The sequence below is a fragment of the Rhipicephalus sanguineus genome, chromosome 1 (assembly GCF_013339695.2).
Source record: "Rhipicephalus sanguineus isolate Rsan-2018 chromosome 1, BIME_Rsan_1.4, whole genome shotgun sequence".
Lineage (NCBI taxonomy): Eukaryota > Metazoa > Arthropoda > Arachnida > Ixodida > Ixodidae > Rhipicephalus > Rhipicephalus sanguineus.
The window spans coordinates 275,031,652-275,046,586 of NC_051176.1; the positions used below are offsets into that span (position 1 = coordinate 275,031,652).

The window sequence follows — 14,935 nt, forward strand, 5'->3', positions numbered from 1 at the left end:
CGTAGCAGCCACAATTCTGTTTTAGTATGCGCAGCTGTCAGTAGCGGGCGCGTTGCTGGTGGCCCTGGTGGCGTCGGAAGGCCTACTGTGAAGCTGCTACGTTACGTTACACCAACGCCTCCTAACTAGGAGGCATTGTTTACACGTTGCCCCTCGCTTTCTAGGGTCACTAGCTGACGGTTAAAAAAAAACAATTGTATTGCTATACGAAGATAGCAGCTAACTTCTTTGGATCTGATCTCGTGTAACTCAACAAAACGCTGCTTTAAGGGAACACGGCCGCCCCCAGGACTGAAGCTGTTTTCGTGCTGTCAGTTCTCTAAATGTAAAGTAAGCATTGAGAGTGCAGCAAATTTATGACCCGTCGCCTGTCGAGATAGCGCGCGCGCGCGCGCCAGCCACCGCGCCCTTCGAGTGACGTAGCCCCCCCATCCCATCCCCTCCCATCCGCTCATGCTCCTTACGAAAGACGGGCGGGGCGTTTCCTCTCTGTTTGATCGGCAATCGATGGCAGGCCTCGCGCGCAGATTGACATTATCGCATGCGCCCTCCGTGCGACGGTGATGGCCGGCTCGTTTCATCTCCGCTTCAGCTGTGTTCGTCTCCAGCACTCGCGAGCTTTTACTCGTGTGTAGAATAATACACGATGCGTGGGGAGATGTTATCATTTGGGACTTCATACTGAAAATGACTGCAATGGCAACGTCAAAAACCCGTTGAGAGTGTCCATGTAGTTGCTACCGCAATAAAGAACAATTATGGCAGCTTCACACTAGTGGTGCCAAGCCTGAAGGAAGAGCGCAGCTTGGTGGCCTTCCTTGGTGGCCTTCCTCTTTTTTTATTTGTTTCTTCTCTATCTTTCTTTCTCTCTCTTTCAGCTTCTCTCTGTTTTTCTCTTTCTCTTTCCAGCTGTCTTGCTCTCTGTTTTCTGTATCTCATTTTTGTTTCTTGTTTATTTCTCTTTTTTGATGTCTTTTTCAGTCACTGTATTTTTGTCTCTATTTCCTTTATTTCTCTCTGTTTTTCTCTGTCTTTCTTTCTGTCTATTTCACGGGTTTTACGTGCTCCACATCGCTGAGCAGAGGTTTCGTTTAACGCTCGCACCTGCTGTATTCGGTTGTGGGGCTTGCCCAATTCCTGTGGTGCATACCCACCTGAAGAGTTTTGCATGACGGAGCACAAGTTACCGATAGCTTAAACAGCTTCGCTGTTAAAAAGTGAGGAGCCATTGCACTCTATAAGCGGGACAACCAGCGAAGCTGTTTAGTGCATTGCACAGATATGACATGGTGGAGGCCAGTTTGGTATGTAAGGCCAGGTTGTTAACGGCCAGGCTGTAAACATTCAATACGCATTATATTTTTCACTGCTCCCTAGAGGGCACTAGGGAATGTCCTAGCCATATACAACTTCATTGTAAAAGGAAAACGAGGTTGCTGTATCATGTAGTCTGCCGTTGAATGTACTTTGAATGGCGGATGCCGAGCGGATGCTTTAAGCCGAGCGGATGCTCGGCTTAAAGCAGATCTCCATCTTCCAGGCAACCCAGTGCATACGTAAGTGATACTCTGGAGGCACTGCGAGAATGCTCTTGCTACAGCACAGAGAGGCCTTAGTGAGGGGGAAAGGAGAGTTGGAAGAAGTTGGCTTTCCGAGCCCAGCTAAGTGATGTCATGTTGAGCCCAGCAATACAATCGATCGAGGAGAAAAAGAACCTGGCTTTCGCCTTTGAGTCGTCTTAGGGGAATGCATTGGCAACAGTGTGAATCTTTAGCATTGAGGCACTGTTGTATGTCGCGGCGTTTGTCTACAACTTCTGCTGATAACCATGTAGATGCATTTAGAGTGTTATTTCATAAAATACGATTTTCAGTATCCAGTATTTTGTTAATTCGCTAGTTTCGAAAAAAAAAAATCGCTGAAGAGGTTATTTGAGAACACTCAAGTGCATGACGCCCTTATTTTTGCATTAACGAGTGAATTATGAAGTGCTCCTGAGATTATTTTTTCCACGAGATTTGCAATGAATTGGCATATTTCTAGCTCTTGATAAGAGCCCCATAATAATTATTCAGGTGCTTGAATGTAAATGCAACTTGCTTCCCCAGTGTACTTTAGGATATGAAATTAGCTGCTTCAAAGTGCTTCAAGATGGAACTTTTTGCTGCTCCAAAGTGCTCCAGAATGAAAATTTTGCTGCTCCAAAAATTGCTCCAAATAGAAAGTCCTCGGTAGCATCACTGTGGAAGAAGCTATCTCTATAAAACATTGGCATCCTCATGGATTCTGCCCAGCCTGAAATATTAGTGTACTTTACTATTGTATTTTTATAGGTATAGTGAGAGCTTTTTTTTAAGTAAAGGGCCAGTAAACAGGCTCCTAGTACTTTTATTTTACACCCCCCAAACAAGCTCGCCAATTCGTACAGTAGACTGCGGCGATCACATTTACCGAATAGTACAGCGCTGCGCCCCTCGCAGGCCCTCCATTTCAAAAAATAATTCCCGCGCCTCTTCCTTTCACCTGACCAATCCCCCTCGTATGCGCAGTGATGCAAACTTGCCCATGGGCAACTTGACGTACTACCACTGAGCTCGTCGATTGGTCTAAACCAGGTCTTAACAAAGATTTGTCAAGTTAACGTCAGTTCCTGTTCCCACCCACTGCTACGAAACTGCACCTTGTTTCTTGGCCCTGTGGTGATGTGGTTTCGGCCACGCAGTTGTCGTGTGTATATTCCTCGCACTGCATGGCACCTGCATGCACTTCACCTTCGACATGAGCAATGCTTGGAGGAAGCGTTGTCGGCTGCAAATCGAGCGGAGCGAAGGAGAATCTCTGGTAGCTCAGACGGGTCGCGCTTGCTTGGTTTTCCCATTGCACGCGCGGCAAACAGGATTCTCCACGCTTTTCTCTCGCGCCCCTTCGTCGTCTTGGAAAGCAAACACGCATTCCTGCTGCATTGTGGATTGTCACAAAGGTTTAAAAATACCGAAGAGCCGAAAACTGCCCGTCAAGTTACGGAGCACGTGCGACAATGTAAAAAATAAATAACCAGGAGCCGCAGCAAGCGGAAGTGCATTGCGACTGATCGAGCTCGCCGATGATGTCAATTGCTGATGTCGTGTGATGTTGCTGAAGTGAGTGGAGTCACGACAACGGGCTATGCCGTCCCCTCCCTGTGGTGGAGAAGGGTGGCGAGGCTGTACAAAAATTTGAAACCAGCTGAAACGGATGTTCTAACCCCTGTAACTTCCTTATTATAGCACGTACTCACAAAATTCTTGCGGCAGCATGTTCACATAGCAAAAGTACGCATATTTCTCTTCATTACAATTTTTGGACCTCGGGGTTGTTTAATGGCCCTTTAAGTAATGGTCATATTTGAATCAGTATAATGCTAATACTAGTATGTGAGGTGGGACTTTTGAAAACTCAAAAAATGATCAACTGTTATGACTATAATGTGAACTAATAATGTGTAATGCAGCCATAGCCACGACGTTACAATAGGGGTCTCCAGCATAGTTAGTATGATGGGTAATGATCTACCACAATAACATGACCGCATGGTGCTACCTTTGCTTGAGCTTATGTAGGCATGCTTTGTGGTGACAGATTGCCTGTACACACTGTGTGTGCTAACAAATTCAAACAGAAGTTCATTGTGCAGCGCAAAGCAGTTAGGTTTACAGCCACCCAATGTTTTAACGTAACGTGCAAGCGTTGACCGCTGAGTCGATAAGCGCCGTATAACAAAGTGCAGCGGCGACATGAACGGAAATACGCGCATGGGCTCAGTGAACAGTCTGGTGCAGCTTTCGTCTGCCAGGCTGTTATACGAAACGGACCCAACCCCACTTGCTTTTGTATCCTGGCTTTTTCTGTCCTGTTTTTGGCTTGCAGTGGCAGATATTTTTTTGCCTCAGGAAAATGCTGCGTAAACTACAGCAAAAAGAAAAAAAAATGCTGCTACGCACGTAGTATAATCAGCGGGTGTATATCAGATCCCATCAATCTCAAGTGCCACTTGACCTTTCCTATATAACTTGACGCCAGCATTCAGAAAAGAAAAAAAGGTGATGATAACGGTGCTCAAAAGAAGCGGGCGGTGGTGTCCAGTTCCTGGAACAGCTATAGCAGAAGACAGCTGCACAGGACTGCTCATTGCATGCATGCGTGTATTCTTGTTCATTTCGCCGATAGGCTCCATTATACGGCACTTATTGACTCGGCAGTTGACACTCGCGCGTTCATGTTTCAAAATTGGGGAGCTGTACAAGTGTAGCTGCTTTTGTGTGTAGGGACTGTGGGAACACATATGATTGTAGTACAGTCAGTCTCTTTAAAAGGAACCTCAAGGGATTGGAAAAATGTGCTCCATTCACTGAGAAAGATGGGCAGAGGTGCAGCACTATCTGTCATACACCCTCTTATCATTATTAGGTGTGTTAACATAAGAAAGTGAATTTGTTGGTTTGTTTGCTCTGTGGTATGGGACCCATTTGGCGGCTATTGGCTGAACTAGACTGTGCTGGTTTCTAGGAAACACCACTGACACATAAAAAAAAAGTAATTGCTTCGATCAATGGCTAAATAACACACATTTGTGCGGGGTGAGCCTTTGTTACCATTTACAGTCAACTGCCGATTTACTTTACCATTTAAGTCAACTGCTGAGTCAGGCTGATGATGACGATGGTCATGATGATGAGTGGATGGTTTTGGCATGAGCAGATGGTGATGCAGAAATTCACATTATATTTATTGAGATGTGGTAACAGATTGTGAAGCCTGCTCACCCTAGATTCAGGGCCATGTTTCAAATAGAGCATAATTCTTTTTGCAACTTCATGCTTTACAGGGAGAAGCAGGTGCTTATGCACATGGGGGTGTGAATTGTGCAGTAAACCAATGCACATAAACATAAAAAGCTATGAGATTGCAAAGGAGCCACATTACTGAATACACTGCCATGGTACATGTCTGCATAATCCTCAGCATCTGCCTGGACATAATTACACATGGCTGCATCTGGCCCTTAGCGGAGTGTATTGATGTTTTTTCATAAAATTTTTTCGTAACATTGGGCTTCATCGGTAGTTACAATGTGTCTTGCATGAATCTCAGCCCTTGTGCCTGCATGCACAGTAATAGTCTATTGCATGTAATTTTATGCTAAAACATTCTATTTTACGTCTATAGCTATGGGTGTATTGGACACATAGATTTATGCAATGTTGTTTGTTAAAAAAAAGTAGTGTTGTCAAAATTTTGTCACATGCTAAGTTTGTGTGAGTACACTAACTGTACCACTATGTTGTACATGTGTGTGCAAATGGAAATCAATAAATCAAATCAAATCAAATGATTTTATGTGCTGTTTGAGATTTATAAGGAATTATGTAAAGTTAATAGTGAAAGTGCTAGGAAGATTGAGGCCCATATTTTTCTTTGTAGGGGTATGCTTCATTGTTGATTGTTGTCAAGTTACTGTGTGTGACACCACACGACGTCATGTGCCTTTTAATTTCTAGGTGAACACATGGATCAGAAATGGAGAGGCGATGCTCTCTGCTACGTTTGCGATTCCAACTTGCCTCACTGAAGCTGAGCAGTCACGCTCCCAACATGAACAGTTTCAGCTGGCAATAGAGGTGAGCATAATGGCCATAAACTTTCCAAGTAAGTTTAAAGGGACACTAAAGTGACAAAGATTTTTTTTTCACAATACCTTTCACAATAGCAAAAGCACCACTCGTGCTGCAAGAAGGCGCTTGGTAAGCGAGAAAACGTGCGAAAAGAAAATGTAAATGGGCAATGCCACCTTGAAGTTCCCGTACTGAGAGCCGTGATGTCATTAGAGTTTGACGGTGTCTACTAGGTCCCACGTAGCTCTTAATCAGTAATAATGAAGTACGTTGTCCCCTAAGGGGGCCAGCAATTTAATGTACAAAGTTTCAGGAAGTTTTGTTGAGAAAATATGGCTAACACTTTGAAATCCCTGACATCACGCTGACATTCATGTGTTGAGATTTTGGTGTGAAATTCAAACATAAAACTTCGACCTTCATTTCTCTTCTTTCAATGATGATGAAATTAATGACTGAGAGTTGTCAAGAAACAAATTATCAGTCTAAACGGATTCATTTTTTAACTTTAGTGTCCCTTTTAAGCATTACCAGTCAACATGTGTGGTGGGTAGACCACCACACATGTGGACAAAATATTAGTTTTGTGAGCAAAGAAGAGGTTGTGTAAGCATATATAAGTTTTGGGGGTGCCCTGTTGCACTATTGCTGACTTCTGTATTTGCCAGTACATTGGTAGCAGCGTGCTGCTGCAAAAGACACCTTGTTGAACTTTGACCTTAATTCACTTGAGGCCCTTAAGAAGACTGTCATACCAGTGCCAAGTTGAGGGCGTTATAGTGAACACTGAACTTTGTCCTGATACTGTGGTCTCAAAAGGATATGTAAGAAATCTGGAACTCCAACTGTTCTTTTCACATTAGAAACGAGTCGCAAACAAGGTTACACACGGGAACTGTGCTCCCATGCTCAGTATGAATTGCAACACTGCATGCACGTGCTCTTTCTTTCTTTCTTTCTTTCTTTCTTTCTTTCTTTCTTTCTTTCTTTCTTTCTTTCTTTCTTTCTTTCTTTCTTTCTTTCTTTCTTTCTTTTTCATCAAAGAAATTGCAGATTTTTACACTCGCTGATGTTCTTGTAAACATGGGTGTTACCAATAATTGGAATGGTGTTCAGTTCACCAACTTTCTGCACATTGGCATTGTTGTGCAGCTTCTTCAACCACCAGCTCCTGTGTTGCAACTCATACTGAGCATGACAGTTCACCATAACTACAAGAACTTCATTTTTTTGTTTTTGCTTTTACCTAGAATAATAGGTTTTGAATTGATACCGAATGAAAATTAAGAAAAGTTGAAGGAACTACTGACACCATGCTTATGGAAGAATAACCAAGAATGTAAATATTTCATTCTTTGTATTTGTCCCTTCAATGGACTGCTGTATCTTTAATGCCTGATGTCAGCCAGCATATGTTGCTGCAGGCTAACCATGATGTCATGCCAAGAGATATCAAGTGGCAACACCTGTTACTGGCCGTTCTGTGACACTCAACCACCGACACTGGCAAAGTAGTGAGACTCAGGAGTGCTTTGGTCTGGGCAAGTTGTTGCGACATTTGCGAAGTTAACCAGCACAAAAGATGAGATGAAAGGCACATGTACAAAAAGACCAGTGCTAACCAGTGCTAGTGAGACTCAGATGTGCACTGTGAACAACACATTGAATGTAACTTGTAACAACTGTTTATCGTTACATCTGGACATAACACTAGACACATCCATTAGAATCGGGGGCACTGCTATACGTGTACAGTATTTACAGAATTTTGGAATTTAAATATTACCGCCTTTTCTCTCTTTTTCAGAAAACGCATGCGAGTGCCATTCAGATTCAACAGAGGGCAGAGTCTCTTGTACAAGCAAACCATTATGATCCAGCAGCTGTGCGGGCTGTCGCGGAGGCTGTTGACACGTGGTGGCATCGTATGATGACGCATGCTGAGGATCGACATCGCATGGTCACGGCTGCTTTGCGCTTCTACAAGACAGCGGAGCAGGTGACTGCATATTGTGTGACTACAGCTTTGGGCAGTAGTGCCATCCTACTGCGGTGGGACCTCTTTTGGGTGTTTTTTGTTGGCGTTACAGGCTCTTGCAGTGTTGTAACAGATAGCATTGTCTCGCAGTGTATGTGTGCTGTTTGCTATTTTTGGCATTCAATTTCCACTTAGGGGCACTTTGTTACAGTGTTGTTAATTAGTACTTCAAGTTGAAAAGCTGTAATGCGGCCTTTGGGATGATGCCTGTTTGCGGATGATGCACATGCCTATTTTTTTTCCTAGCTATTGTGTATAAGTTTTTCTCCTTATATTTTTTATGTTTTCGCGTGTTAACCATAATTATGTATATATTTTTGCGTCTAATGGCTTGATTTCTGGAAAATTTGTGATGTTTGATTCCACCCTATGTTCACATTTGTTTTGTCATGTATGACTGGTTACTGATGTGTAACCGTGGGTGATAGGTGCTTTGTCAGGCTTTCTTTGCTTTTACGCTGATCCCCTGAGCAACGTTTATACAGGTTGTCTGAAATAAATGTGAAGTGAAAATGATGACAATTAAAACGAATTCATAGTGTTTTTCTCTAAATTTGTTTCGCTTCTCTTTGGCATCATGCTTCCCAGTAAGCAGTGGCAGCACTTTGAAGGCTGGTTTATTGTCCTGCTGTCAGGTCTACTCTGTCTTGGATAGCCTTGAGCGGGAGTACCGACGTGATGAAGACTGGTGTGCTGCCGGGGATGAGATGGAAGGCACAGATCGAGGTGCCCAGCTGGCCCAGCTTCTCACCAAACATCAAGAGAAGAAGGAAGCCTTTCTCAAAGCATGCACCATGGCTCGTCGCAATGCCGAGACCTTCCTCAAGTACACTGCCCGGTGCAGCCAACACTGTGCAGGGCATGGCGATGCAAGCTGCCGAGGCCCTGAGGCCAAGGTGAAAGGTAGGTGGCTCCTTCCACCTGGTCACAAATCTGCCTATGGTTACAGACAGAGCAAATTAAACAGACGGGGGAAAACAGACATTTTATGTTATCCGTATTGTGTTAAATATTTTTTTGAATGCATTTTTGTCAATCGCTACTTAATTTAGTTTATTTTATGAAGAGACCTATTGAATCATTGTAAAAAATTGGGGGTATGTCCCAAATTGACTTTTTTTGTAAATAAATAGTGAAGAAACATTAAAGAAATGTTTTTAAAAAGTAGTTTTAAAGGGAATATAATAACAGTAAGAGCAATCTAGTCAAGAAAGATTAAAGCACATGTATCAAGACCCAGAGAATTTGCAACATCACATATAGGACATTACTAGCATGCACACCCACTTCAGTAATGCCTACTATGCGGCATTATGCTTTCTGAAGTTATAATAGGTGGCTTTTACCTTTCTGAATTTGTGCACTTCATTTTTTTTTTCACTTCTTTTTATTGTGAGTTTACATATATGGAAGTGATTGTTGCTTGCATATATGTGCAAGCAATTGTTGCTTGCATATATTCTCCTTGGGTTTGTCAGTTTTGCACTGCTTGTAACAATAGATTCATAAATTGAAGATTCCAGATCACATGACCTTTTGTCAGGGCCTCCAAACACTGCGTAATTGAGCAGAGCTTGTAGGCATGGGGATAGTATTTAGAAGTGCAGCAATTGATTGCAATTAGACAGCATACTGAAAAAGAAGAAAAAAAAAATGTTTTGTCACGATGCTTTGTCCACATTGCTCTTCTGTATTCTGATGTTGATTATGAAGGTACTGATTGAGTGTTGCGTGGCGTAGCCTCTTGGGTGTGGAGGATGGGAGAGAAGAGGCGATGCCAGGGCATTGGTTGAGCGTCCTTATGGCCTTAGTCCAAAATTCCCTTGTAGGGGCATGGGAGATGGCTGAGCTCACGCACGAGTCAAGTATGGGGGTAGCAACCCCCCTACACCTGGCAGGATCAATATAGTACTGGATGGTATCATTAGAGAGGTTCATTGTCTGTGTGAGTGGGAGAGCACACACATATTGGAAGAAAAGGGAGCTGTGGGACCAAATTTTATGTTTAGTTTTTTTTTTTGTTAATTTCAGCATTTATATTGCTTAGACGTGTGAGCTTACAGGCACCTGTTATTATTATACTTCCTCCACAGCTCTCATGGAGCAGCTGCTAAAGCAAGAGAACAAAGTCCTGGAGTACTGGACTGTACGTAAAAAAAGGCTGGACCAGTGCCAGCAGTATGTGCTCTTTGAAAGAAGTGCAAAACAGGTAAGTTGTTTGGACAAGAGTACTATACTGAAACTGGGGACCAAAATGGGGATGCTTTCGAACGTCACGCACATCTATGCTATTTACTGCCAATAAACTTGCGTCTTATTCTTTATTAAACTTGTGTCCTATTAATCTTGTGTCTAATTTTTAGAGGCCGGATTTTTAGGCATTAAAAAAGCTCGTTTTAGGCACCAAAAATTGGCAAGCAAAACAATGTTTTAGGCCTCCAGTATCGCAAATATAGACACAATAAATTTTCATATAAATGCAAATAATTTCAAACAAAGACGTGCGCGACCTCTGTTTTTGACAGGAAAGCAAAAATGTTATTGCTTAAAGGGACACTAAAGAGCAAAACGATTTTTCTCGCATAAGTAAAGTAGTCTTCCACGATACCAGAAACACCACGCTTTCTGCGCCAAGACGCTTAATAAGCGAGAAAACGCGCAAAAAGAAAATACAGGTAGCGACGCCACCTTGGAATTCCCGCACCATTTGCCGTGACGTCACATATTTTTGACGGTGCCTGCTTGGGCCTACGTAGTTCCTAATCGGTTAAATCGAAGTACGTTGCCCTCTGAGGGGGCCAGAGACTTGACATAACGAGTTTGTGGAAATTTCGTCGAGCCAGTGGCGCCAAAATACGTTATATGCTCTTTCAAACCTTTTACGTCACGAATTACAAAGTTCGGCGCGAAATTTAAAAATGAAACTTTGAACTTGGTTTTCTCCTCTAATAATAAACCTATGGTGGTGAAATAAACTACACAAGAGTCCTCCGAGCACACTTTATCAATCTAAACCAATTCATTGTTTCTCTTTAGTGTCCCTTTAAGATGGCACAAAGGCGCCAATAGTTGAACATAACCATGCAATTGTGCTGTGTCCCGCATGGTTAAGATTGCTAAAAGACCAGAAGGGAGGGATTCCCCTTATTGGCCAGGTCGAATCGCGTGGAGCCAATTTCTCTCCTGGCAGTGAACCACTCGCGTAGCCAGGCGTGCACCCCCCCCCCTGGATATTTTCAGTCTTGCATGTATATGTATATATATAAACGCATGCATGAATATACATAAAGTATAGTTGAGCCTCACCCCCCCCCCCCTCGCCCCAAAACAATTTTTGGCTACACTACTGCAGTGAACGCCTTAAAAAGTCAATTACAAACAAATCAAAAGCTGCGTGCACATCACATTTTTCTTTCTTTTTTTTTTGCTCTTCACTCTCCACTGACGGCTCTGTGTGGTTTCACATTTGTCAACCGCTCGCGCCATGTCAGCACGGCGGCGAATTCTCACCGGCGTGTCCCACTTTACTGCTGCTAGAGGTTGTTCCTGGGAGTTGGTTGAACTAGAGGTCTAGGTTGAGCCCCATAGTTCCGAACTGTCAGTGTTGAGCGGTAACATAAATAACGGTCTCAAGCTGCACACGGGAGCAAAACATGAGGCTGAAGAGTGTTCATATAAGCGCCAATTCTGAAAATGGGCATTTGTTGTAAGCATTTAGATATGAATGCCAAAAATAGGCATTTATAGGCACTATAAAAACACTACAAAAGTCCTTCTTAACCTCTAATTCATGCTCATATATCAAAATAGCGCGATAGGAGTACAAGGAACACAATAGGCATTTGCCTAAAATCCGGTCTCTACTTATTATTTACGATATGTACAACATCAGGCAAAATGACCATTGCCTCCTATTATTGGTCGCACAAAAAGAAATGAGTACTGAAATAAATTGCCTTAAACAGAACTCGAATACATTCTGGGCACGGTCATGCCGCTTTAATATATTCGTTAAAGGGACCGACAACTGGTCACAACGTGTGATTAGATCCTGGTAAAAATGAAAAGACAGTGAAATGTAGTGACAGATTCCAGCATCCTTTTCGCCTTGTGAGTAGGATTTATATGTTTAAATCGTGTTTGAAAGTAACAAAAACTGGTATGTGGCGCAGCCTAGCGAAAGAGCCTTGAAGCAGGATTATGAAGACGGTCACTTTGCTGTACGTAGTCTGATGCTGTCATGCGCGCCATAGTTGGTCCTCAAAGTTAGAGTATGTATATTATTATCTATCCCCGCTCTATTTTGTGCTGCTTACGAGATAAAAGGAGTTGCACGGTGAGAAGCGCGGCGCTGCCTTCGCGGTAACCAGTGGACAATGTCAAATGTCGGTGTGCACGCATGCGCAGCAAACCACCACGCTCAAACACGAACCGCTCTTGCGCTCACTGTTTGCAGCATGGCTTGTCACTTGTGTTTACGACTTCATATTCGCCGCAGATTGAAAAATTCTGATTACAAATGTTTTACGGCGTTTTCCACGTTACCGTTCCGTGATTACACACTCTCACCGGTAAGCTTTCTGTTGCGCTAAAGAAAATGGCCACCATAAAAATTGGTTGTCGGTCCCTTTAATATGTATTTTTTAATCTCAATGTATTTTTTCTTCCCACTCTCGCTTTTGAAATGAACACTCTGAAAAATTTTGAACCTAACATTTTTGTAAACTTGAGAGAAATACCGGTGACAATAATTTATTTCTACTTGCTGTCATGCATAGTTTCCTGTTATAATTACAAAGTACAAATCTTTCATTTGACAATTGGGGCATTAACATTTTATACTTCAATAGAGAGTTCATTTTCTGCGTTAGTGGCTTGTGATTCTTTTTGACCGCAAAAAAATTTCCTTGCCGTATTGGAAGGTGTTACTAAGTAACGTGGAACATCCTTTTATGGGGCTTGGGTCGACATAGCATATATCGGTCAGTGCAGGCATTCTGTGTGCCAAATTCTAGCTTGTATAATGTGGGTTGTGTCTTCTAGATGTTTCAAGCAGAATGTGTTTCTGAAATCAGTATAACATGACAAAAGCATGAATATTGAAGGAAAGATTGCCTTTCTATTGATATTTCTTTACAAACATTGTTTTGAGCACCTGCGTTGTACCCACCTTATAATTAGTGCCTTCAAACTTGTTTAACCAAGGGGCACGGAGGAAGAAACATTTAGGAGGCGCAACTCTGCTACTTGAGGCGACCAGATGACGTCACATTGCTGGAGAGCCACCTCATTCTGGCGGTGTCTAGCAGCACGCAAGGGAAATGCCGGCGTTTTGGTTTCCAAGGGGTCCGGCCAGGCACGTTCTCCCGCTCCGCCGTAGTCATGGAGCATAGACGCGGAGCGCGTTCGGCCGCGTTCGTTTCTTGCTCAACCTTTTCCCGGCAAGACTTGCGCCGCTTTTGCAGGTTTCAACAAAATACCTGCGTCTCATCTCAGGCTAGCAAATGCCAAAGAAGAGCAGCAGCGTTATTACAGCCACGGCCGCTACATAAAAGGAAAGGTTACTGAGAAGGCAATCCACAAAGAAAATTTGCGTGCCCGCTGAAGCAAACACCGCTCTCGTCTGCTCACAAACGCCACTAAAGAGAACGCGCGCGGGCATGCTCGCCCGGCCAGTAGCGCCGGGTAGCGCTTCTTTTTCTTTTTTGGCGGTTGCGGCTTCGCGCCAGAAGGCGCCGCCAATTGAAGTGCCTCCGTCGGCTCATGTTATTTTTCTATTTTGTTGTGACGTTATCTGGACGCCCACCGACGCCCATTCTAATGGGAGTTTCGCCTCCTAAATATTTCTTCCTTCGTGCCAAGGGGTTATGATTTCCCTTTTGCTCTTTTGACTATTCCACAGGAGGAGCATATTCGTTAACATTACCATCTGAACACCTTGACAACATTGCAAGAATGTCTATATTGCTCTTATGATACTGAACTGCTGTCCATAAAACGCAAGCTACTCACCTTTACAATACTAAGAAAAAGAAGCAGCACAACATAATCGGAAATAATTTTTCATGCATTTTTTTTATCTGTCTTTTTATTGTGGGCAGTCTATGCACTACAAAGCCAACTTGCTAGTAGAACAGCCGAATGTATTCTATTTCTTCACTGTGCTGTTAGTGTTGCCATTTTGTGGTAGGTTGGTTTATGGGATTCTACATCCCATACGACCCAGCTATCAGAGAGGCCGTAGTGGAGGGCTTCGGATAATTTCAACCACCCGGGGTTCTTTAATGGGCATTGAAATTGTACATTGCACAGGCCTCTAGCATTTTGCCTCCTTTGAAATGTGACTGCGATGGCTGGGATCGAACCCATGTCTTTGTGTTGGCAGCTGAGCACCGTAATCACAGGGCTACCATGACAGCTTGTTGCCATATGTTCAGTCCATCTGAACTAAAGATGTGTGAGGTTCAGTATATTAATTTTTATTGCAGTAGCAATTTGTTCAACTTAAACCTTGCGAGGATGCTGTGATGACAAGATCTCATCACAAATAGCTCACCATGGCATTTTGCCCACCATTACTGTGATTTCTTGCAGAGGCTGCAAAAATCAGTGCTGCAGATTTAAGCACTAATATAGTGCTTCACTAAATCAGGAAAAATAATGCTCTGATTTCTGTGAATGCATGCAAATTGAAGGGGATCAAAGAAAAGAGAATGTTTTGTTGTATATACTTTTGTAAAGTTGAGATTCAATTTACTTTTGTGACTTCGTGGACAAACTTGTCATAAGTAACATAAATGTCTTGCAGGCTCTAGGGTGGATAAAAGAAACAGGAGAACATTACCTAACAAGTCACAGCAGTGTAGGTGAAAGTCGGGAGGAAACGGAGAGGTTACTCAAGGAACACAACGAATTCAAGGGAAATGCAAAGGCAAGTGCACTTACTATGCAGTGTACTGAAATTAATGTTGTGCATGTTCCTTCCTATAGTGTAAAAATAAAATTTGAGATTTTTGTGGTAATATTTTAGAGGGGGGGTGTTCAAATACTATTAAAGTTAGAATAGCGAATTCAATAGCATCCTGTTAGATTCGGTCTTTGAATAAAATATTTTTCTAATAGTTTATGTAATTTTGAAGTTTGGGCCTAAATAAACACAGTGTGTAGGTATGATAAATTTCATCTCAGCATGCATAAATATGCATAGAACATGAGAACTCATGTACAGTGCAGCAGGCTGTGTCGC

The 14,935-nt window shown here is 42.8% G+C and overlaps 1 protein-coding gene across 3 annotated transcripts in view; it reads left to right on the forward strand.

Annotated features, from left to right (window-relative positions):
• The window catches only part of LOC119379003 (triple functional domain protein), a 271,997-nt gene that overhangs the window by 46,680 nt on the left and 210,382 nt on the right, over positions 1 to 14,935 (forward strand). For all 3 annotated transcript variants that reach the window (XM_037648129.2, XM_049411836.1, XM_049411837.1), the window contains exons 20-24: positions 5,538 to 5,657; positions 7,459 to 7,650; positions 8,325 to 8,592; positions 9,783 to 9,898; positions 14,498 to 14,620. In XM_037648129.2, the coding sequence (XP_037504057.1) occupies positions 5,538 to 5,657; positions 7,459 to 7,650; positions 8,325 to 8,592; positions 9,783 to 9,898; positions 14,498 to 14,620 (819 nt within the window). The remainder of the gene's footprint in view (positions 1 to 5,537; positions 5,658 to 7,458; positions 7,651 to 8,324; positions 8,593 to 9,782; positions 9,899 to 14,497; positions 14,621 to 14,935) is intronic.